The 23271-nt window shown below is 45.7% G+C and overlaps 1 protein-coding gene across 2 annotated transcripts in view; it reads left to right on the forward strand.

Moving 5' to 3' along the window:
* Positions 1 to 23271, forward strand: part of LOC146856277 (CD209 antigen-like protein C) — a 295861-nt gene that overhangs the window by 104703 nt on the left and 167887 nt on the right. For both annotated transcript variants that reach the window (XM_085650715.1, XM_085650716.1), the window contains 2 exons: positions 13794 to 13925; positions 14713 to 14763. In XM_085650715.1, coding sequence (XP_085506841.1) covers positions 13794 to 13925; positions 14713 to 14763 — 183 coding nt within the window. The remainder of the gene's footprint in view (positions 1 to 13793; positions 13926 to 14712; positions 14764 to 23271) is intronic.

The following is a 23271-nucleotide window of genomic DNA, read 5'->3' on the forward strand; positions in this document are numbered from 1 at the left end:
CAGCTGAACCAGCATGCGCTTTGGGTGACAAACATGTAACAGCATGGCTCTTTTCTATTCTACGAAGATGTGTACACTTGTGGGGTCGGGGATTTAGGAATCACATCTCTGTTCCTCACGTTACGTGTACAATGAATACTTGTGTTTTTGCGACCTGTGCCAAATTCACTGAGGGGTGTAGTGTGGTGTACACTCTTGGGAGACACGATAATTTGTGGCATAATAGTATAGAGGAAAGTTCTTATTCTTAAATTTAGGGAAGGGATTGGAGAGAAGTAGAACGATAAAATATGTTCTACTCTTTTTCAGATAATTGTTCGCTCTCGGAAATTGTTCAGAGTACAGAACCATAAACGGCAAACGGCTGTTTGTCAGTAGAAGGTAACGTAATCCCCAAGCTGGGGATTGACCAAAAAAACCAAGGGACCAACACCCTGATGAATGCCAGCGCGACTCTTATGAGCGTTTGATTTGGGCAGAAACATGTTGGTAATAGCAGCAGGGATTTAGGGGCCTTTACCTCCCCGAACCAATCCCGATAATTTATTTTTAATCCTGCCAGGGGGTGACAGGAATAAAATTAAAGATAGTCCCCTCCTAGACAGTTTTAATATATATGTCTGCACTTTTTGTGGTCCCTTCTTTAGGGAATATTGTCCTTGCTTTGTTGTTGTAGTCACCATTTGTGTTATTTGTCAAACTCCCTTTTCTTTTCTGTTACCTCACCACCTTACCTTTCATCTCAAAAAACATTGCGCTCCGCCCACTGTGTTGGTCTGCACGGGGGGGTTCGACGTGGCCCAATGATGAAGCGTGACACTGCAAAGTGTGTGAGGGCAGTATTAAAAGAATAATGTCTTTTCCTTCTTAAAAATACTCGGGGTTTTTTTGATAGTAGGGATAGTACTGTGTTCTTCACTATCATAATAACCGGTGACAAATAAGTTCTGTGTGGAGTTCTTCTCTGTGTAGTGAGTTTAAAACTTGCCATTGTAATCAAATGACAAACTCAGGAGTGGCTAAGAATGCTGAAGCTTTACAAATACAAACACGGTACAGTTTACAAGTCATGATGGCAAGCACTAAGGCAGACGAGGGCGCAAAACGAGAGATGGAAGGTGCACAATACGATATGAGATGTGAGATGAACAACATAATAACAGACAACCTCATGATAAAGTATGACACACAACTGAAATAAAACAATCCTAATACAATGGTGGAAGGAATATCTTAGCACAAAGATTAACTGAAATAAAACATATCAAACATTATCTTTTAGGTATCCAGGTCTCTTTGTAATTCTGTGGCTTCTCCTGAATCTAATGCTTTCATCTGGTTCTGAGAGAGTAACCTCTACACAGATACATATCTCAATAGCGTGTGAGGAGCTATTTCGTGTACTATTGTTTGTATCAGTAATTTGATCATTATCTGAATGACTGAAACTGAAGTAGAAGACAAAGGGCCATATGTAGGTAGGCTGTGTTTTGCGATTCTCTAATTGCAATTTTTAGGGAATCGCAATTGGAGAATAGCAAAACGCTATGTAGGTAGGATTAGCAATTTTGTTTGCGAATACCACCTATTCCTTATTTGCGATTCTCTAATTGAGAATCGCAAATAAGAAATACCTTGCCATTCATTCCTATGGGCTAAAAGGCCCATAGGAATTAATAGGAAGACATTCTCAATTTGCGATTCTCAATTAGAGAATCGCAAATTGAGAATGCAATTTCAAGGGTGCAAGGGTGTCAACATGACACCCGTTTGCACCCCTGTAATGAGCATGGGTGCACATGTGGCGCACATACATGCCCTAAGGGCATGTATGTGTGCCACATGGCACTTTGAATAATGCAAAAAACTGCATTATTGAAAGAAATCGCAAATTACCATCAACCTGAAGTTGGTGGTAATTTGCGATTCCTTAAGCCAAAATAGCACAACTTGGGTGCTTTCTACATTGCATTTAAGGAATCGCTATTTGGGATTCCTTAAATGCATTTGCAAAATAAGGAATCGCAAATTTTGCGATTCCTTATTTTGCATGCAGATTTTCCTTCCTACATCCCACTTAGCACAATTGTGATCGCAAACGCCGAAATTCGGCGAATTTCGGCGTTTGCGATCGCAATTTTGCTTTCTACATATGGCCCAAAGTGTGTGAGGATTTGGGTGTATGATATGCGATGGTTGTGGGGCCCGATCGTGGAGTACACTCACAAATATAGTCCTGGGTCCAGTCAGTAGGTGTGGCTGCAGTAAGGCTTGGTCAAGGAACCTAGTGTAAAGCATTTAACAGCACCAAACAACAGAATAAGAAAGTCACATACCAATAAAGAGACACAACCATTTTTAAAAATGGAGCATATTTTTATGAACTTTTAGAGGCCTTATTTACCAAAATCCACCAGAAGGTTCCATAGACACAGGGCCCGATTCGCAGAACTAACTTAAGACAAAATCCTAAACTTACTACTATTTTGGTATTCACAGAAGGCACTTACTCATTTCGGTATTCACAGAAGTTAGGAGTCCTAACTTTAGGACTCCTAAATGCCTTCTGTGAATACCGAAAGTCTTGAAATTAGGATTTTTCTCAGTTTAGTAGCAGTATAGTTAGGACGCCTAACTCTAGGACTCCTAAATGTCTTCTGTGAATACCGAAAGTCTTAAAATTAGGATTTTTCTCAATTTAGTCGTAGTAAAGTTAGGATTCCTAACTTTAGGACTCCTAAATGCCTTCTGTGATTACCGAAAGCCTTAAATTAGGATTTTTCTCAGTTTAGTAGTAGTATAGTTAGGACTCCTAACTTTAGGACTCCTAAATGCCTTCTGTGAATACCGAAAGTCTTAAAATTAGGATTTTTCTCAATTTAGTAGTGGTAAAGTTAGGACGCCTAACTTTAGGACTCATAAATGTCTTCTGTGAATACCAAAAGCCTTAAAATTAGGATTTTTCTCAATTTAGTAGTAATAAAGTTAGGAGTCCTAACTTTAGGACTCCTAAACTGAGAAAAATCCTAATTTCAAGACTTTCGGTATTCACAGAAGGCATTTAGGAGTCCTAAAGTTAGGACTCCTAACTTCTATGAATACTGAAATGAGTAAGTGCCTTCTGTGAATACCAAAATGAGTAAGTGCCTTCTGTGAATACCAAAATGGTAGAAAGTTTAGGATTTTGTCTTAAGTTAGTTCTGTGAATCGGGCCCACAGATTTTAGAAGTTTTCATCAATCAATCAAATTACTTCATTTCGACCACCAGGGTCATAAAACTACGAGTAAAAATAAAAAAAAGACATCATAAGTAGTTAAAACAAGGCGATTCAATATGAAAATAGTTCATAACTCATAAAAAGTACATCCCATATTCGGTTATTAAAACAAGAACATAACAACCTAGCACATGCAGAAATACAACAGCAGTACAAAGAAATGTGGCAAAAAGGTGCATGTAGTTGGTATAATCAATCAATCAATCAAAGACATTTATAGAGCGCACTACTTACCCGTAGGGTCTCAAGGCGCTTGGGGGGGGGGGGTGCCGTTACTGCTCGAACAGCCAGGTCTTGAGCTTCTTCCTGAAGGAGAGGTGGTCTTGGGTCAGGCGCAGGTCGGTCGGGAGGGAGTTCCAGGTCTTGGCGGCCAGGTAGGAGAAGGACCTTCCTCCTGTTGTCGCTCTTTGGATGCGGGGTACGGCGGCGAGGGCGTGGCTGGCTGATCGGAGGTTGCGTTTGGGAGCGTAGAAGTTGATTCGGTTGTTGAGGTAGCTCGGGCCTTGATCGTGTAGGGCTTTGTGTGCGTGGGTGAGGAGACGGAAGGTGATTCTTTTGTTGACGGGGAGCCAATGCAGGTCTCTCAGATGTCCGGAGATGTGGCTGTTACGTGGGATGTCGAGGATGAGTCTGGCTGAGGCGTTCTGGATCCGTTGGAGTCTCTTCTGGAGCTTGGCGGTGGTTCCGGCGTAGAGGGCGTTGCCGTAGTCCAGTCGGCTGGTGACGAGGGCCTGGGTGACAGTCTTCCTGGTCTCGGTGGGGATCCACCGGAAGATCTTCCGTAGCATGCGCAGGATGTTGAAGCACGATGAGGAGACGGCGTTGACTTGTCTGGTCATGGAGAGGGAAGAGTCCAGGATGAAGCCCAGGTTGCGTGCGTGGTCCGTCGGTTTGGGTGCGGTGCCCAGGGCGGGGGGCCAACAGGAGTCGTCCCAGGCGGAGGGCGAGGAGCCCAGGATGAGGACCTCCGTCTTGTCTGAGTTCAGTTTCAGGCGGCTGGTCGTCATCCACTCGGCTACATCTTTCATCCCTTCGTGAAGGTTGGCTCTGGCGGCGGCGGGGTCGTTGGTCAGGGAGACGATCAGCTGGGTGTCGTCGGCGTAGGAGATGATGTTGAGGTTGTGTTGGCGTGCGATGGCCGCGAGGGGGCTCATGTAGACGTTGAAGAGGGTGGGGCTCAGCGAGGATCCTTGAGGGACGCCGCAGATGACTCCGGTGGCCTCTGACTTGTACGGTGGTAGGCGGACTCTCTGTGTTCTTCCGTCGAGGAAGGAGATGATCCATTCCAGTGCCTTCTCCTGGATTCCGACGTTGCTGAGGCGCTGCACTAGGGTGCGGTGGCAGACAGTGTCGAATGCCGCGGAGAGGTCTAGGAGGATGAGGGCCGCTGTTTCTCCGTTGTCCATCAGGGCTCGGATGTCATCGGTGGCAGCGATGAGGGTGGTCTCGGTGCTGTGGTTGGCTCGGAAGCCAGACTGTGAGGGGTCGAGGGATCCATTCGTCTCGAGGAAGGCGGCCAGCTGTTTGTTGACGGTCTTCTCGATGACTTTAGCTGGAAACGGGAGGAGCGAGATGGGGCGGTAATTCTTGAGGTCGGTGGGGTCGGCTGTTGGTTTCTTGAGTAGAGCGCTGAGTTCGGCGTGTTTCCAGCTCTCCGGGAAGGTGGCGGTGTCGAAGGAGGTGTTGATGATGTCCCGCAGGTGGGGTGCGATGACAGCGTCGGCCATGTTGAAGACGTGGTGAGGGCAGGGGTCGGTCGGAGATCCGGAGTGGATGGAGTTCATCATGCGGATGGTATCTTCGGTGCTGATCGGAGTCCAGGCGCGGAGGGTGGTGGTGGGCGGTGTTGCTGCGGTCGTGGCGTGCGTCGGTTGAATGCTGAAGCTGTTGTGTATGTCCGCGATCTTGTTGTGGAAGTAGGAGGCGAGGGAGTTGCAGAGGTCTTGCGATGGGGTGATGTCGTTGTTTCCGGCGTTGGGGTTGGAGAGCTCTTTCACGATGTTGAAGAGTTCCTTGCAGTTGTGTGCGTTGTTGTCCAGCCGGTCCTTGAAAGCGGTTATCTTGGTGGCGCGGATGAGTTGGTGGTGCTTGAGGGCGTTCATGTTGTCCGGTGTTGGTTCCCTTCTCCAGACTTTCTTGAGGGCTCGGCAGTTCTTCTTGGAGCTCTTGAGTTCGTCGGTGAACCATGGGGCTTTCTTGCTGCCGGGTCTGCTCGGCGGGGTCCTCAGAGGGGTGAGTTCGTCCGCGCAGTTGCTGATCCACTTCGTGAGGTTGTCGGCGGCCTGGCTGGGGTTCGCTGAGCTGGCAGGAGGGTGCTGGCTCAGGGAAGCGGCGAGCTGGTCGGCTGTGATCTTGTTCCAGCTTCTTCGGGCAACCTGTTGCTGGTGGTGGTGGATTGTCGTTCTTCTGAAGGTGAAGTGGACGCAGCTGTGGTCTGTCCAGTGGAGTCCTGTGGCGTGGCTGAAGGCGATGTCTTTGCTGGATGAGAAGACGGCGTCGAGTGTGTGTCCGGCGAGGTGGGTGGGGGTGGACACCAGCTGCTTGAGTCCGAGGTTGGCGAGGTTGTCGAGCAGGGTGATGGTGTTGCGGTCGCTGTTGTTCTCCAGGTGGAAGTTGAGGTCCCCCAGGAGGATGTAGTCAGCGGAGGGGAGGGCATGCGTGCAGACGAAGTCGGCGATGTCCTCGCTGAATTGTGTGCGTGGTCCCGGGGGTCGGTAGATCAGGGTGCCTCTGAGGGTGGTCTTTGGGTCGGTGTGGATCTGGAAGTGCAGGTGTTCGGCGGTGGTCAGGGTGTCGTCGGTGTTGGTCGTGATGCGGATGGTGTCCCTGTGGATGATGGCGATGCCTCCTCCCATCTGGTTGGCGGTGCGGTCCCTCCGGGTGATCTTGTAGCCCTCTGGGATGGCGATGGCGATGTCGGGCGCTGAGGAGTCGTTCATCCAGGTTTCCGTGAGGAAGGCAACGTCGGGGGCTGTGGTGTCGAGGAGGTTCCAGAGTTCGATGGCGTGTCTGTGGACGGAGCGGGTGTTGAGCAGGATGCACTTGAGGTGGTTGCTGCTGGTGTTCAGCTTGGCGGGTGCTGGTGCGAGGCAGGTCCGGATGCAGGTGATCTTGCAGGCGTGGCAGCTGAAGGGTCCGTGGGTGCGTCTCGGGGTGGCTCGGTAGCATCCTGGGATTCGGCCGGTGTTGAGCACGTTGAGGGTAGCGGCGGTGTACGTCCGGCGGGTGGGCAGGGGTCCTCGAGGGCCAGGGGTTCTGGCACTGGGCGCGGTCCAGGCGCGGACGGGCGCAGACGGGCTTACCTTTGGCACGCCTTCGGCGCACAATCGGCGCACCCGCTATGCGTGACCGCTGCGCGTTCGCCCGGTCGCCATATATTGCGAAGTGCGAGGGGGGCGGAGCAGCTGGGAGGCGGGAGCGGGGAGGGTACCGAAAGAAAAAAGGGGCGGGGTTAGCGGCGGTGGCGGGAAGCGGGGAGCGGGTAGGGAAGAGACGGAGGAAAACAGGCAAGCGCGCAATCAGGCAGAAGTAACAATATCACAAACACAATAATTACAAAATACAAAGGGGCACACGTCGAGAAAGCGGGGAATAGGAGCCTGCAGGACAGGCGAGCTCAGCGCTACACGGAGCCCACGCCGCTCGGTGGTAGGGGGCGTGGTCACACGGCGGCGGCCGGGGCAGCGAGGCAGACAGGCGGGGGGGCACACGCAGCAGCTGGTGGCCGTGCGGCGCGGGGGGTGTCCTAAGCTAGGTCACACTCACCTGCGTCGCACGGTCGCCATATATGGCCAAGTGCGAGGGGGCGGAGCAGCTGGGAGGCGGGAGCGGGGAGGGTACAGAAAGAAAAAAGGGGCGGGGTTAGCGGCGGTGGCGGGAAGCGGGGAGCGGGTAGGGAAGAGACGGAGGAAAACAGGCAAACGCGCAATCAGGCAGAAGTAACAATATCACAAACACAATAATTACAAAATACAAAGGGGCACACGTCGAGAAAGCGGGGAATAGGAGCCTGCAGGACAGGCGAGCTCAGCGCTACACGGAGCCCACGCTGCTCGGTGGCAGGGGGCGTGGTCACACGGCGGCGGCCGGGGCAGCGAGGCAGACAGGCGGGGGGCACACGCAGCAGCTGGTGGCCGTGCGGCGCGGGGGCTGTCCTAAGCTAGGTCATACTAGCTAGGTATACAAAATAAAAGAGCAGGAGTATGGCACAGAGACCATCATACGGCTAATGAGGGGGAAGAGCCTTCCTCACGAGTATCGACTAAGCACCCAGCAACTTGGCAACAGGAGTGGCGCATGTTAAAAGGCAATCTGTTCTCAGGATGGGAAGGGCAGTGGAATGACTCTGCACGCTTAGATGCCTGTAAACATGAGCTAGCCAGTTTCTGCGGGGGCGGGAATAAGCTGGGCAGGGAAAGAGAGCAGGACACGCTTCAACCCCCTCACTAAACCAGTTCAAAGTAATTGATCTCAATGGTAAAGCACTCACTCTCTTCTTGAAGTATAGCTTTCTGTCCGTGGTGACAGTCACCTGGTCCCAAAACAACTGATAACCACAGAGAGACTTAGGGGTCAATTAGAATGTCGGGGGGATCGCCACCGTCCGCATGGCGGTGGTGATCCACCCGACATTCTCTCCCACCCGCATGCCATTTCCGCCCTCCATATTACTATGGCTGGTGACCCCGGCATAGTCGATAAAATGAGTACCATTGAGTTGGGTAACAACAAACATCTGATATTGAGCGCCAGGACACCTACGAGTAATTGTGCGCTTTACAAATACACCTGTTAAGTTGTGTTGTTATTTTGATCCAGGTCATTCAGAAGTGACAGTACTGCCCCAATTCCATGTTCTGAAGAATCAGTTTGGACAACAAACTCTTTACTAAAGTCGACTGCTTTTAGGACAGTTCCTAAGCACTAAGCTTCCATAAGGGTGTCAAATGTCTTTTGGCATAAGTCAGTTCAGATTACTTTCCCTGCCTGTTTCTGTGAGGCTATCACTGTCAAAGGTGCCACTATGATATCATATCCTTTAAAAAATCTCCTATAGCACCCGGTAAGGCCTAAAAAGGCTCTGACTTCAATCTTTGGAGCTTCCCATTTTAAGTTGGAGAAGTGGTACATGGCCTCCACCTACTTGGTGGCTCCACGTACACTACAGACCCTTGCCCTATCTGGCTCTTATTTGCCTTGATAGTCAGCCCTACTTCCATGAGGTGGAACAGGTGGTCCTCCCACATGGAGCTAAAGACAGCTATATCATACAGATGTGCTGCACTAAAGCTTTCCAAGCCTGTACTTTATTCACCAACCTCTGGAAGGTGGTTGGTGCATTTTTCAACGCAAAGGGTATCACCTTAAACTGAAAGTGGCTTTTTGGGGTTGAGAGGCAGATCTCTCCTTAGCTCCTGGTGTGAGGGCTATCTGCCACTAGAGTGGTTGCATAGTTTTCTATCAGACAGATCTCAATGTGTACAATTGGACACCTGTGTGTCCCAGACCACAATTTTTGGACAAGGGGGTACCACAGGGCTCCATCCTAAGCCCCACTCTGTTCAATACCTATGTGTCCTCCCTGGCCACCATCATTAGATCTTGCGGGTTCCAAACTATCTCTTATGCGGATGACACTCAGGTTATAGTCCCCATAGAGAAGGACCCCAGGGTGACCAGAGAAAGATTCAAGATCTGCATGTTAAAAATAGCCACATGGATGAGAAAGAACTTCCTACAGCTTAACTCCAACAAAACTGAGATCTTATTGTTTGGGAAAGCTGAGGATATATGGACTGAGGAGTGGTGGCCAGTGGAACTAGGAGATGCTCCTACCCCAAAACCATGGGTGAAAAACCTGGGCATTGCAATTGATAACAACCTCTCTATGGAGGAGCATGTTAAGACCTTATCAGGCAAGTGCTTTGGACTGATGCGCATGCTAAAAAGGATCTTCCCTTGGATCCCTCTTTCCACCAGAAGGGTCCTGATTCAGGCGCTTCTAGTCAGCAGATAAGATTATGGAAATGCTCTACTGGTAGGGATTAGGGAGGACTTGCTCTCAAGGCTGCAAGTAATTCAAAATACTGCTGCACGTTTACCAGCACGAACCCCATCTCTACCTCTGCTGAGAGAGTTACATTGGCTCCCTATAAGGAAAAGAGCAGTTTTCAAACTCCTATGCCTAGTGTTTAAATCTCTCCATGGGCTAGGGCCAATATACCTAACCAAGAAATTTGAATGGTATACTCTGGCCCGCCAGTTAAGATCTAGTGGCCAGAAGCTCCTTCGAACTCGGATGTTAGTCACTTGTCTAAGTTTTCACCCTCAGTGTATTTAGGAACAATACACTTGGGCAACTTAGGATCATAGGCATCACCTGTGATTACCTGCTGCCACTATATTCTTGGGGTTTCATCCCCAGCTGGACCCTTCTCTCTTCTAAGGCCAGTTTCTTTTCTTCCAGGGCCAGCTTCCTCTACTGGATCTGCAGGAGGCTGAGCTGGGCTGACAGTTTCTATCGTCTCCTCACTGAAGAATGAATTATTTTACTCCCAGACAGGGAGTTCACTCTGGAACAAATTGTGCGAACTCCAATCTGATCACCCCATCCAGGTCCTCGAGTTTCACATCATCCCCCTCTTCTCCACTGTCAGTGGGTGTTCTCCTCTTCCAGCTGGAGCTGGGCCCCCCTTGATTCCTCCCAAGCTTTGAGAGCTGTCTCGTATCCTATTTAGATGCAATATTTCCTGTGAAAATGTGCCTTTCCCTGCATAGTGACCTCAAGGTTTTAATCTTGAGCATGGGTAGGGCAGCCAAGTAGATACCCCTGCTCTCCATCTCTGAAGACTTGTAGAAAAAAAAAGAAGTTTTGCTACTTTGGAACTTTTCTTCTATAGAACAGGTGCCTTTGAGATTTCAGAATTGGCAACTTTGTAAACATTTTCTAGATGTCGACTTGGCAGTCTTAATAGTGATTGCCAACTTATTAGATGTCTGATACAGCTAAACACAATTTTTGGATCCCACCACTAGGCACCAATGTGCGGACTTGGGTGCACTGTATGATATGGCTTTGCGGGCTTCCCATGGAGTACACTCGCAAATACCATCCTGGGTCCAGTCAGTATAATTTACTTAACCTTAGTTCCACCTTGGGTAGCTGTGGCTGCGAGCAGTAATGTTTGGTAAAGGAACTTAGTGTAAAGCATTTAACAGCACCAAACAACTGAATAAATAAGTCACAGACCAATAAAGATATACAACAACAATTTATGAAAAACAATAGTGTATTTTTAGAGACCTTGTTCACCAAAATCCACCTGAGGGTAGGGGTGGGCGGAATTTGCGTAATTGCGTGACGCAAATCTCCGCGAAACGGTAAAAAATCTCCGCGAACACGCAGAAATTCCGCGAACACGCGGAATTGCTTGTTCGCGATGCTTTTTTCCTGTTCACAATTGCTGTTTGCGTGCTCGGGGAGAAATATCTCGCGAACACGCATTTTGAGAACGTGAACAAGCAAAAATTTAGCGAAATCGCGGAAAGCAGACTTTAGAGCAATTTCGCGTTCTCCGCGGAACGCGAAATTAAGCAAATTCCGCGAGCGGAACGGAATTTACCGCCCAGGCCTACCTGAGGGTTCCATAGATACAGATTTTATAAAATGTATCACTTTTACTTGGAACCACAAGCAAGCCTTGGTCAACAAAAGTTTGTAAACTTTTTTAAAGTTTGAAAGAGTGAGTGTGGCTACTTTGACTTGGGTTGGGTGACCATATCCAGCAGACAAAAGGTGTAGATGCCAGGGAGGATACTTTGGACAGTTACATTTTTAAAGCAATATCCAAACTTTATAGGATAACTGCCATAGATATCAATGGAGTGGCCCTTAACCTGAGGATACAGGCAAAAACTGCTCAAAGGATGCTCTGGTTGTGGTGCACTTGACGGGTGTGTGTCTGTGGTTTTCCCTCAGTCTAAGGGTGATAAGGGGTGACTTTGGCCATGGAATTTGGGGTCCCTTGAAGTCCTCTACATTGCAGTAGTCGGTTAGTATATGCTGCGTTACTGATCATTTTGCACCAGGTTTGGGGTGAAATCCTTAGGTGGGGGCTGATGTTCCTTGAGTACGACGAATACGGTCTTCAATAGCACTTCCGGGTTCGGCAGAACCGGATGCAACTTTTGGCTATCATGGATTTGACCTTTTATGAGTATGGAAGCAAGTAAACGTCTGCGGTGGCTACCAACTTGTCAGTTTGGGCTCTTAAGCTCCTGTGTCCCCGAAGCTGGTTCCAGGCAATCAGCCGATTGATCCTTGGAGTCACTGCTGTGGGTGAAGGTGGGAAATCAACTTCTCCCTGTGTCAGGAGCCGTAGGCACAGTTCCAATTTCACTAGCCCAATAGTACAGCAGGTGTAGTCCTCTCAACGGTGCAGCCTCTCTTTGTGCAGGTTAAGGGCAACAATTTTTACAAAACTCATGACAATTGTTCCTATGATTTGGGTAGAGAAACGTCTTTTGTATATTTGAGAAGCACTTCTATAGGAATTGTACCTATAGAATGTCAAAGATACTTACCTTCCCTTTGTAAAAATTTGCACTCATCTCTATGAAGTGACATACCTCTCTCTTGTAAGAAAGATAAGAAAGCCGGACCTTCAAAAATACATAAAGGTGTAGTTTGCAAGTCATGATAGGAAGCATGAGAGCAGACAAGGGAGGAAAACACAAAATGGAAGGTGCACAATACAAGACACGAGATGAACACCTTTTTACCATACAACCACACAATACAGTATGACACACACGGATTAATATATTAAATCAGAAAATCACTCAAAATAACAAAGTATTCTCTGCCCTAAACTCTATAACTTAGAGGTAAGACTGCTCCAAAAAGGGTTCTGTGACCCGTAAGCTCAGCTCTGGTCTGTAGCTATAGCCTTTCATGCTATACAGGGGGATGGTATCACTATGTAATATTAGTTTTAGCTAGAAATGATGGTACCATGTGTGTTTACACAGCCTTTCAGAACTTAAAACTGTCAGGTTTATATCATTAGTGGGTCACAGGGGGCTCTGTAGTCCTTTTCATAGTTTCATGTGATCATCTTCTTTGGCTTGAAATTGAGAACTTAGGGGGAAAAACCCCCACACATCGGTTTCTACACGATTCATTGCTAGGTATACATATTGAAGGATTATGGAACCCCCTGTCCTGTCAACTTTGGCCAATTAAAAAAACTCCAAAGCAAGCCAACACATGGACTGTTATTAACAGGCATCCATACTCAGTAGTCAAACCTATATGTGCTTGCCTCTTACAAAAGTTTTAAAACAGAAACTCTTGCTATACTGCTTGGGAGGGTTGCCATCTCAACAGCTAATCCCAAAATGGCCTAAAATGAGTGCCTCCCAGTAATGTAGATTATGCGGTTACTTCAAGGAGACCATTGAACATATAGTTTGTGCCATCCCTGCACTGGCAATTGGGAGAAAAGCTTCATTAACACATTTGTTTAATTCACTGGGAATCCATTCAGGCAGGGACTCAGTAGTGGCCTCAATCCAAGGTGTGAGAATTTGTGTGAGAGCTCGCTTTGTAAAGTTCATGAACTTGGTGGGAACAAGCTTAGTAAAGCAGTGGCAAATTAATTAGTTTGGGGTGTTGCCCATTTTAAAATTCTATGTTTAATCGCATTTTAATTATATTTTTACATGTAATGCTTTTAATTACCTGGCATAAACACATTTTTGTATCTATAATAGTTTCATATGTGGTTGTATAGATCCTTACCCCTTAACCTCTCTTACTCCCTGTCCCACCCTGTCTTGATCTTTTTAATACACTTTAATACACTTTGTGGACACTACCTATTGATCATCCTCTTGTTCTTAGCTTTCTTCTCAATTCTACCAATGTATAGTTTTTGTGGGAAGCTTTAAAATTAACTAATTGAAATGTGATATCTAATATTGTTACTGATTTTCCTGGTAATTATACCGCTTACCAAAATTCAGGGGAAGCGCCTGTAGACCTTAAGAAAGTTGCAGAATAATTCACGGGCTGAGACCCTGTGTGCAGACTGTTGGGTGCTTCATGGCTTCTAATTAGTCTCTGTTGTTCATTTGCTGATCATCCTGGCCTTTTGTGCAAAAGAATGGATCTTAGTTGTGCTCTGGTTGGGTGTATTGCTCCTCAGCTTTTGTCCCTGGTCCAATATGGAAGGTGATGGGTCATGGCTTGGTTGTGGTTGGTCACTATGGCTCGTCAGTTGTAGCTCCATTCCCCGCATAGATTCTGATCAGGTTGTGCATGCAGGTAGAGGTTTCCAGTCTCAGATCTGGTTGGTTGTGATTATGTCTCTGCTATGGTTTTACAAGTAAAAAGGTGTGGGTCCTTCTTGGGATATGTTTGGATGCTGCTGTTCCTCAGCTGGCGGCACGGACATAAGTGTGCAAAGGCGTGGGTCCAGCATGGAATGTAATTGGCTTCTTTTGCTCCTCAGGTGCAGGATTCTCCTTGTTGGATTCTCCCAGAAGGATCGGATGCCACATGAATGGCACCTCCCTCTTCAACATCCTGCTGCTGATTACCTTTATCACTTGCATCATACTCTTCACTGTGACACTTATAAAATGTAAGTTGGGCATTTCACCCACTAGGAGTGTATAGCTAAAAACTTGTAAAAGTGTGGAAGGCCCTATAACAACGATTACACCCAAAGCAATGAAGTACGAGGGCTGCTTTTATTTTCCATAGTCAGGGCTGGACTGGGAACACAAGGCAGCCGTTGCAATTTTGTCAGACTGGCCCTCATCCATGGGGGGGGGTATGTGGAGCACTGCTGCTTCACAAAGCTGACCCCCAGCACTGCTGCTTTTGTTATGGGAGCCTGATATTGCAGCATTCCTGCAAAACTGGCCCCCAGTAACGAAACCGGCCCACTGCTCCAAAACCAGCCCCCACCTGCCAGTCTTCCGGGCAAATGCCCTATGCCCACTCCGGCCAGTCCGGCCCTGTCCATAGTTAACAAGGGTGTCAAGCTTAATTTGATCTACGTTCACATTCTTTCATGTGTTAGATGGTGGTGAGTTATTTACAAGTCTCAGGAAGTAATGTGGCAGAAATTCCATAGATCCCTGTGTGAGTGACTTGATTAGGTGGTGGCAGAAAGGTGAGGTACAATAAACTGTTTAACAACTGACACTGACCGACAAGTTTCACATTTCTATAGGCGAAGTCTTACAGAGGCTCACTCTTTTTGTGGGAAAATTTTCCTGCAGAAGAATTCTCCCATTAGAAAAATTACATCTTCAAGGATTTTTTCTTCAGCAAAACCTAAAGCTCAGTTTAGCTAATTGTTCATATTAGTGGCAGCAATGCTTACAATAACATGAACTAAGTTTCTTGACTTTCTTCCATAGACTCAGAGTTATCAGAAGAACTGAAGAGAGGACGGCCATCTACACTCAACAGTAACAAAAACATCTTCTTTTACTTCATATGAATTCTTATGTCTCAGGTTAACAGTTAGGATAGGCATGTGTGCTGCTATCACATTAAAATCAGTTTTTGATTAATATTATGTTCCGGTAAAGGCTGAGAAGTGTTGTCATTGATATGTTACTTGTGATAGAATCTCTATCTGTTGTTGCAGAGTCGTTAGTCAGTGAGCCAATATATTGATGACCATGGATAGCAGTATGAATAAAACAATGTGATCTGTGGAAACACTTATAAACTTAAATCATTATTCAACTCAAAATGTTATCTATGCACAGTATTGTAAAAAGTCGAAACAATTACCACCTTATTACTAAATGAACCAGACATTTAGTAATGAGGCTAGTGTAAAATCAAATGATTACTGAAAATTGTTACAAGCTCAGCCATCTGTGTCATGCTATAAGTTTTTGCAAGATTTGGTGGAAAACTTATGTAAAAACAGAAACAAAAAACATATTTTTCACAAAGACTTGTAATAATTATGTGCAACAATCTTGGGCTCTTGTATGTTGATGTTTCGACTCTTCTGGTGTAACTAGGAAGGGTCGTCTTCTCGGCAGATAAGGCTCAGAAAATCGAGTGCGATTATTCAAATGAGTAAATATGGCCAAAAATATCCTAGGGACCAAAAAAGAAAAGATGGATTTAATTTAATGTATCAGATAGACTTGTTAGAGTAACATAATGGATAGATGAAAGATGCCAGCACTGAGCACTGGTGAGCGTTTTACGCATCAATGCAGCTCAGAAAATGTATAACAGTTCTCATGGAAAAAGGAATCAATGATCAGGAACTTTCTTAAGGGAAATTCATCCGCGATAAAATGTTTGCAGGTGTTTCTCCTACTAAACCAAATTTTGTAAGGAGATCTCAAACTAGCGATGGCAACATGTATAACAACATGCAATAAGAAGTTTATTTTCTTTCATCCATAGACTCAGAGTTATTGTAGGAGCTCAATAGATGGCAGCCATCAGCACCCAACTGTAATAAAAACTTCTTCACTTCTTCTATTTCAGTTCTTATACATTACTTTGGTTCTATGCTTTTCTCCATGTGAATATCACAGACACACCCAGGAGAGCTTCCATCAATGAAATGGCTATGAGTTGAATTCTTAAAGTCATTGGTTTTCCCCTGGTGTTTAACCCATTCTTCTGGTTTTCTTGTCTTCCTTCCACCCACTCATTGCTTTTAATTTACTTCTTGCTGCAGCTCCTCCCTTTTAGTTCTTCTTTTGCCTACAGAATGTAAGAAGCGTCTGTAGCTTGGTTAACTAAGGCTTGCACTGGGGACATTTAGGGTGGCCTCGACTGAGATGTGAACATGGAAATGGCTTCTGAGGACCACCTCAATGTTTTTATCTCAAGTAGTTGGTGACCCTCCATATAACAAATTGCTCTGTTTATCTTTTTTACACAAAATTTGCCACATGCCCGTCTCCACTGTCATGCATTTTCTTACTGCACCCATGCCTGCATTTCTCTCTTGTGCTTCTTTGTTAACTTTCCACTCCAGCCGCAGTGTGTATTTTCTTTGTTGGTTGCAACTGGGAAGTGTATTGTGGGGTGAAAGCTACAGGACAAAGACAGCATAACATCTTACATTATCAGTTAACCATCCAGTCATGCACATGTGCCCCTAACATAAGAGCAGCTTCTTCATATACATGTTCTGTTATAGACTGATATTTGTTATAATTTCAGGTATGTGACTGGTGGCTAAATTTTGCAAGCTTTGCTGGTAGTTAATAGGGATTACTTCTCCAATATATATCAACATATTAAGCAATAGTCATGGACATCAGCGGTCTAGGATAAAGGTATCGTGGCCAGGATCAAGATAGTTTTCTTGCAGGAGAATTCTTGCACAGTAGCAAATAGTTTTTTGCAGTTTTATTTTCTCCTTCTTGCCAATTAGTTAACCATTTGGTTCAGATTAGCTCTAGGAAAGTTTACAATGTAGAAGTTTATATTCTTTCTCCTGTAGACTCAGGGTTACTGAAGGCGCTGAAGAGATGGCAGCCAGCTTTACTTCATTGTAAAAACGTATTTAAATTTGCTTTATTCGATAATTGCTATCATAAAAGCTTTCACAAACAGAAAATCAATATTGTACATAAAAGAGATATATAAAAATTTAAAACGCAAGCTGTAACGCCTATAAATATAACAACAATTCATAAAATACGGGTTCCCATTAAAAACGAAATACAAGTATCAACAGGGAATATCAAAGTCACAGTTCATTCCTTTAATCCTCTTGCACAGAAAAGTCGGTTCAAATTTGTTGGATAGCTGCGTTGTCTGATTTTGTAGCTTTGGAAATGGCTTTCGTGCGAATGATCCAAGCACGACCCAAAAATTTGGCAACTCCGCACACAAAGGCCAGTCTGGACGCATCAGGTCTCAAGATGCGAAGTGCAACTTGATGGTTCCTTGTTCCTAACTGAACACAGATGGGTTTGAGCCATTTATTCCTGGCCTGCCGGTATGCCGAGCATGCAAATAGGCAGTGAACTATAGTTTTGTACAGGACATTGCAACACGGACAACTGGAAGAGAGATTTTTTGCTGGGTCCCTTTGGGCAACTGAAGCATTAAGGTACAATGACCCAAACCGGAAAAGTATATACAGCTTCCTATCCATAGGGACTCGAATGAAGTCTAAATAGGGTTCCAAATGGCCAACTTGTTTGTGCTGTAAGAAGTCCTCTGATAATTTCCCATGCCTCGGGTAGGATAGGAGCCGTTGGTGTATCCAGTTCCAATAAATCTTTTTTAGCTCAGCCTTGGATGGCTGTGCTTGGTTCTCCCATGCATCAACTAAGCCCAGAGACAATAAGAGTTCCTTGAGTTCGTTGAGCCATTTTACCCTTTTGCCCGTGTCCATAGTAATCAGTTCACTGAGACCTGCCGCATAGTGTGATAACTCAGGAGTAGATCTTAGTCTTGCCCAATACAAGAGGGGGCGTAATCTGACTGTATCGCTCACCCGATGCCTCCCCATATCGAGGAACAGAGGTGTTAGGGGGGTACATTGGGGGACAGAGACCATGTCTCTTAAGAACTTGTTCTCTGACTTTTGGATCTCTGCTATTGGTTCGAACCCCCAAAGTTCCGCTCCATAAGATGCCGAGCTTACTGCCTTCCCCTCATATACAACCAGGACAGGGGAAACCAGTCTAGAGGTGGACAGGCGATGCTCTCTTAGAATTGCCCCCACTGCCCTTTTATGATTTAAGATCATCTTGCTCAGGTGGGGACCCCATGACAATTTGTCCGATAGCCTCATCCCCAGATAGTCAAAGCAATGAACTTGCTCACATAAAGCGAAAATAGTGTGGGGGCTAGAACACAGCCCTGGCGGACTCCTCTCCTTACTGGGATGCTCTCTGTAGTCTGCCCTTGGTCTCCCCATCTAATTCTTGCAGAAGTATCGTCATGAAGACAAACTAAAAGGGATAGAATGTAGGGGTGTATTCCCATTTCCTGCAAGACGGCCCACAACTTTGCGCGTGGGACTATATCGAATGCCGTCTTGAGGTCAATGAAAGCGAGATATAGGCTCCCCTTTGCAATAACTACCACTTTCCAATAGAGTAGTAATAGACGGAAGACTTGATCTATAGTACTAGTGGCTTTCCTAAAGCCCGCTCGGCATTTAGATAGAATTCCCCCTTCCTCCATCCAAAGGTGGATTCTATTGAGGAGGGTACGCCCTGCCACTTTTTGCATACAATCTACAAGGCTGATGGGCCTATAGTTGGCAGGGTCTTGGCGATCGCCTTTCTTATAAATGGGGATAACTTCAGCTTGTTTCCAGGATGGGGGGACTTCAGCACCCTCTAACAGGCTATTGATCAGATACTGGATATATTTAGCCCATCTACCTGGTTCCAAGCGGAACAGGTCGCCCGGAATGCCATCTGGTCCTGCGGCTTTAGCTGGTACAATACTATCAATAGCACTTACAACCTCATCCAGACTAAAAGGAATTATTTGGTCCGGAATGGGTAAGTACTGGATGACCCTACTGGGCACTCGTTCACCCTCTACGACATAAGCATATAGATGTGAAAAATGATCCCACCATTTCTGGCTATCTATATGATTCGGAATTGGAACAGTGCCTGCCCTATTTTTACTACTAATTAGTGACCAGAAGGACGCAGGGTTTCTCTCAGTTGCCGCTATTTTCAACTCATCCCAATGTGCCTCCTCCCAAGCACGTTTAGCTGATGTCAAGGATAAGTTGTAATCTTTCCTCGCTAATTTGACCCTAGTACAATTTTTCGCTTTGACTGCAGCTATTAAAGCTTTTCTTTTCTCTTTACAGAGTCCTGTAAACCAAGGGTTAAGATTGTTTTTTTGGGGGTTTCCTTTTTCCTGAGCTGGTGCTTCCTAGAAACTGTTCCGCAATCAAAGAGATAGTTTCCTGATGGATTGTAGAAATCACACCCCTCGTTTGGGTCGAAGCCGTAGCTTCCTCGAGATCTCTAGTTTTTTCGACTAATATTGTGGAGATAAGAGAGATCTTCTTTTCATCCGCTAATACTCTAGGCCACCTTAGCCATCTACCACAGTTAGAGAGTGCTACCTCTTTAGAAAGAAGGGAGTCTGCAGTACATACAGGTACTTTTAACAGCGTAGCAGCCCAACGATTCTGCAAAGATAAAATTAGAGGGTTATGGTCACTGTCTACAGTGAGACTGACCTCCATATTGGCTAGACTTTCCCAGAGGCGTAAATCCAGCAAGATGTAGTCGATACGGGATGGACATGTCAGCTTGTTGAAGGTGTTCGCCCCCTTAAGGTCTGACAAAGTTCTTCCATTTGCGGCTCTTAGGCCGTATTCCAAAATGAGGGCGTTCACCTGCATAACAATCTCAGTCCATTTTTTTATTGGGACCAGGGATAGAGGAGGTACTCCCCATCTATTGTCCTCTTCAGCTAGATTTAAGGGGTCCTCGTTGCCCAGGGGCTCAAAAGTTCAATTGAAGTCCCCGGCTATGATGGTTTTTGAGGTGGGTGGGCATTTTACTAAGTGGAGTTCTAGCTCACTCAAGATGGTCGATGGCCTGCCATTCACTGTTCCCCTAATGTAGACATTGAAGAGGTTAAGGGATTCTCCTTTTTTGGGGCCTTAATGGATAGCCACAAGATATCATGACTATTGCTTTCAATAGGAGTAATAGACCACCCCAAATCAAGGTTAATCCATATTAGGAGACCTCCAGAGGGTCTTCCCTTGCCTCTAGAGGTTGCGGGAATGAAATAGGTGGCATATCCTGAAATAAAGAGCGCTTCCATGCTCCATGTCTCCTGAAAGACACAGACATCATGCGTACCCACAAACTCGACCCATGACGGTATGTTCATATTTTTCTTAAGGCCTGCTATATTCCAGGACAATATTTTCTGTTTATTCGTCGGGGATAAGCTATCAAGGTTGGTTAAATTGGGCTGAGCATGTGAGATCTGGCAAGGTGAAGATATTAAATTGCGTAAGGGGAAGGTACCCTGGGTGGTAAGACTTGTACTATTTGTATTCTCGGCTAAATAAGGCACAGAGAGTCAATCGTTTTTGTCAAGGGAAGATAAGGATGAAGCTCCTCTGTTTAATACGGTATTGGAGGGTGTCGCTATCCATCGCCTGAACTGAATACTGGAGGGGTCTGGGGAGGAGGTTCTATATTCTAGTGTAACCAGATTCTCAACTAATAGGGCGTCCACCAAAGTTAATTCAATCCTATCAAAATTGGGATCAGGGGTAGGACATCTCTTAGCTTTCACGATGTCCTCCCTAATAACAGATCGGCACCATTAAACATGGCGGATCCAGTGGATCGATTTATTAATTAATGACTCACTGGACACGTGAGAACCTGGAATGGGTAATTTTGGGACATTAGTCATAAGAATAATGTTTGGAGATTTCTGTCTGGGGCCAATTTGGTCTCGATCCACAGGGGATCTGGACATCCCCTGGGACCCTAGATTCAATGATCTAAGCTTAGGGCCCAAATTGTGACTACCACTCCTGCTGGGAATGGTGATACGATCTTCGTGGATGGTCTTAGGGACTTCCCCACCCCCCCTGGAATGCTGCATCCGGTTCTCTACCCCAACTAGGATTTTATACTTATTCTTTTTACCCCCATCAATGGGGGCTGAGTCTACTTCATTGGAGTGTTTGGTACCGCCCAAGGTATAATGCGGGTTCTCAGAATGTGCGTATTGGGTACGGTCCAAGAGATCCGTTAATAGTCCCCTTATGCCCATGACCTCTCCTCTAAGTTCCTTGATCACCCTTTCTAATTCTCCAATGGTATGGGTGCAGGGACAACAATGTCCTGAGCTAGAATGTTTCAGAGCGGACTCAGAAGGGGTGGAATCGTAGTTAGCGCTCATTGAGACTAGAGGGGCAAATCTATTAGAGCAAATAACATAAGGGGTAGATTCACTACTAGTCTCATCCTCAACCTGAAGAACTCCCTTGTTACTTTCATTTAAATCCACAGGCACATAGGGATCCCCAACAATCCGCTTTAACCCACTTTTCTTATGTTTAAGAAATAACTGGGCTATCACTGGATTTTTAGAAGAGGATACAGGAACTTTTTGGATGGGTTCTTCTACTATGGGACTTGGGGCATTTTCTAATATACTTTCGCACTCTTCAATGACAGAATCTATTCTGTCCATCACACAATTGGCAGCAGCACCTTTGGTCGATTTCTTTTGTCTCTTTTTCTCACTTTGGTTAAAGGTGGAAGCATTTTGGCCAACCATCCCCTCCATTACTTTCCTCTTCCCCATCAGTCCTGAGTAAGACCCCCAAGACAGCCTCACCAAGTGAATAAACTAAGAACACTCCCAGCTAAGTGGACACTATAGTAGGAAAAACTCAGTGACTCCTCTAGGAAACCACACCCATCTGGATGGTCAAATATGAAAGACCCGTATACTGTGGGGAAAATAAATATATTAATGCGGGAACTGTACCGGATAAAGCGGAAGAGTCCAGGCCCAGCCCTGCCTCGGTCTGCCTCCGACGGCCTCAGACGGCCCGCCCTTTGCCCGGGCTTTGCCCGGCGCCCGCCCGCGCGCGTCCCGCGAGGCGGGAGGCGCGAGATGCTTAAATGCGGTCCCCGGTCACAGGGGGCGGGATCTCTGCTGCTGGTGCTGGCCCTCAGCCTTCTGGGGCATGTAGTGTGCAGGGTTTCTTCTGCTGTGATCCCCAGTACAGGCGCGGCGTCTTATTTCACTTTTTTAAAGTTCTTATGTCTAAATGTTGCTCAATGTTTGTCCGAAAATGTTTCACCACGGCAACCTCACTGGTTGCACATATTACATCAGTGAGGCTTCTATTGTGAAATTCATATCAGCAATGCTATATATTGGTGTCGGGTTTACCCTGGTGTTTCCCTTATTCTTGATTTATTTTATTTTGTCTTCCCTGAGCCACCTTAATTAATCTTTTCACCCCATTGTTGTCACCCTCCCAAGGCTTTGAAATCCCAGCGTCATGTTTTTGAACACCTTCGTTCTATTTTTAATGGTGATCAGCCCGAGTATCCCATATTTGTTCTACTTTTTATTTTGTTATGAATGATGCCCCTCCCACTTCAAGCCTGTTATCCCACTGTTGCACATTTTTGATTTGGGGTGTCCCTCAAGGCTTTTTGGCAACTTTTTTTATTTTCCTGTCTGCACCTGCTGCAGTGTTTATATTCCTGCGGTGAGGTCCAGGCAAGGATGTGTTAGACAGCGTGTTTGTGTAGGAAGAAGTCCACATAAAGTCTTATGTTACCTGTAAACTTATCTATAGCAATTTTTCCTACTTCTAACAGGGGGATTTAGCCCACAAAGATCATAACAATGTGCATTTAGAAGTTTATTTTCTTTCTTCCATAGACTCACAGTTATTAGAGGAGCTGAAGACATGGCGACCATCTCAACTTAATTGTAACATAAAATTCTTCTGCTTCATTTGATTTCTTATTTCTTACATTATCTGTAAACTTCCTGTCATGCATATGTGTTCCTAGAACATCAAGATAAGCCTCTTCTTTAACATGTTGTTCTGCAAACTGCCAAACTGTATTATCACTTTAGGCATATGACACGTAGATATGTCTTACAAACTCCCATAGTGATTACTCAGTCACAATATGAATAGATGACTAATGATAGCAATGCCCACAGATAAAGGAATCACTGGCCAGGTTAAGGAACTAGAAATCATTGACCACAATGGCTATAGTGAGTTGTGAGTTACAGGAAGAAACACTGATTAATAGTTGTAATCAATGACACAGGCTATCAGCTCCCAGGGTGAAGCAGAAATAATGATTCTGGATATTGTTGAGTATAGATTAAATTGATCAATGAACAATGATAGCAAAAATTGTTCCCCAATCAAAATCTCATTCAATAATAATGATGTTTCTGCCAGAGGTTGCAATTTCATA

Source organism: Triturus cristatus, chromosome 4_1 (genome assembly GCF_964204655.1).
Source record: "Triturus cristatus chromosome 4_1, aTriCri1.1, whole genome shotgun sequence".
Lineage (NCBI taxonomy): Eukaryota > Metazoa > Chordata > Amphibia > Caudata > Salamandridae > Triturus > Triturus cristatus.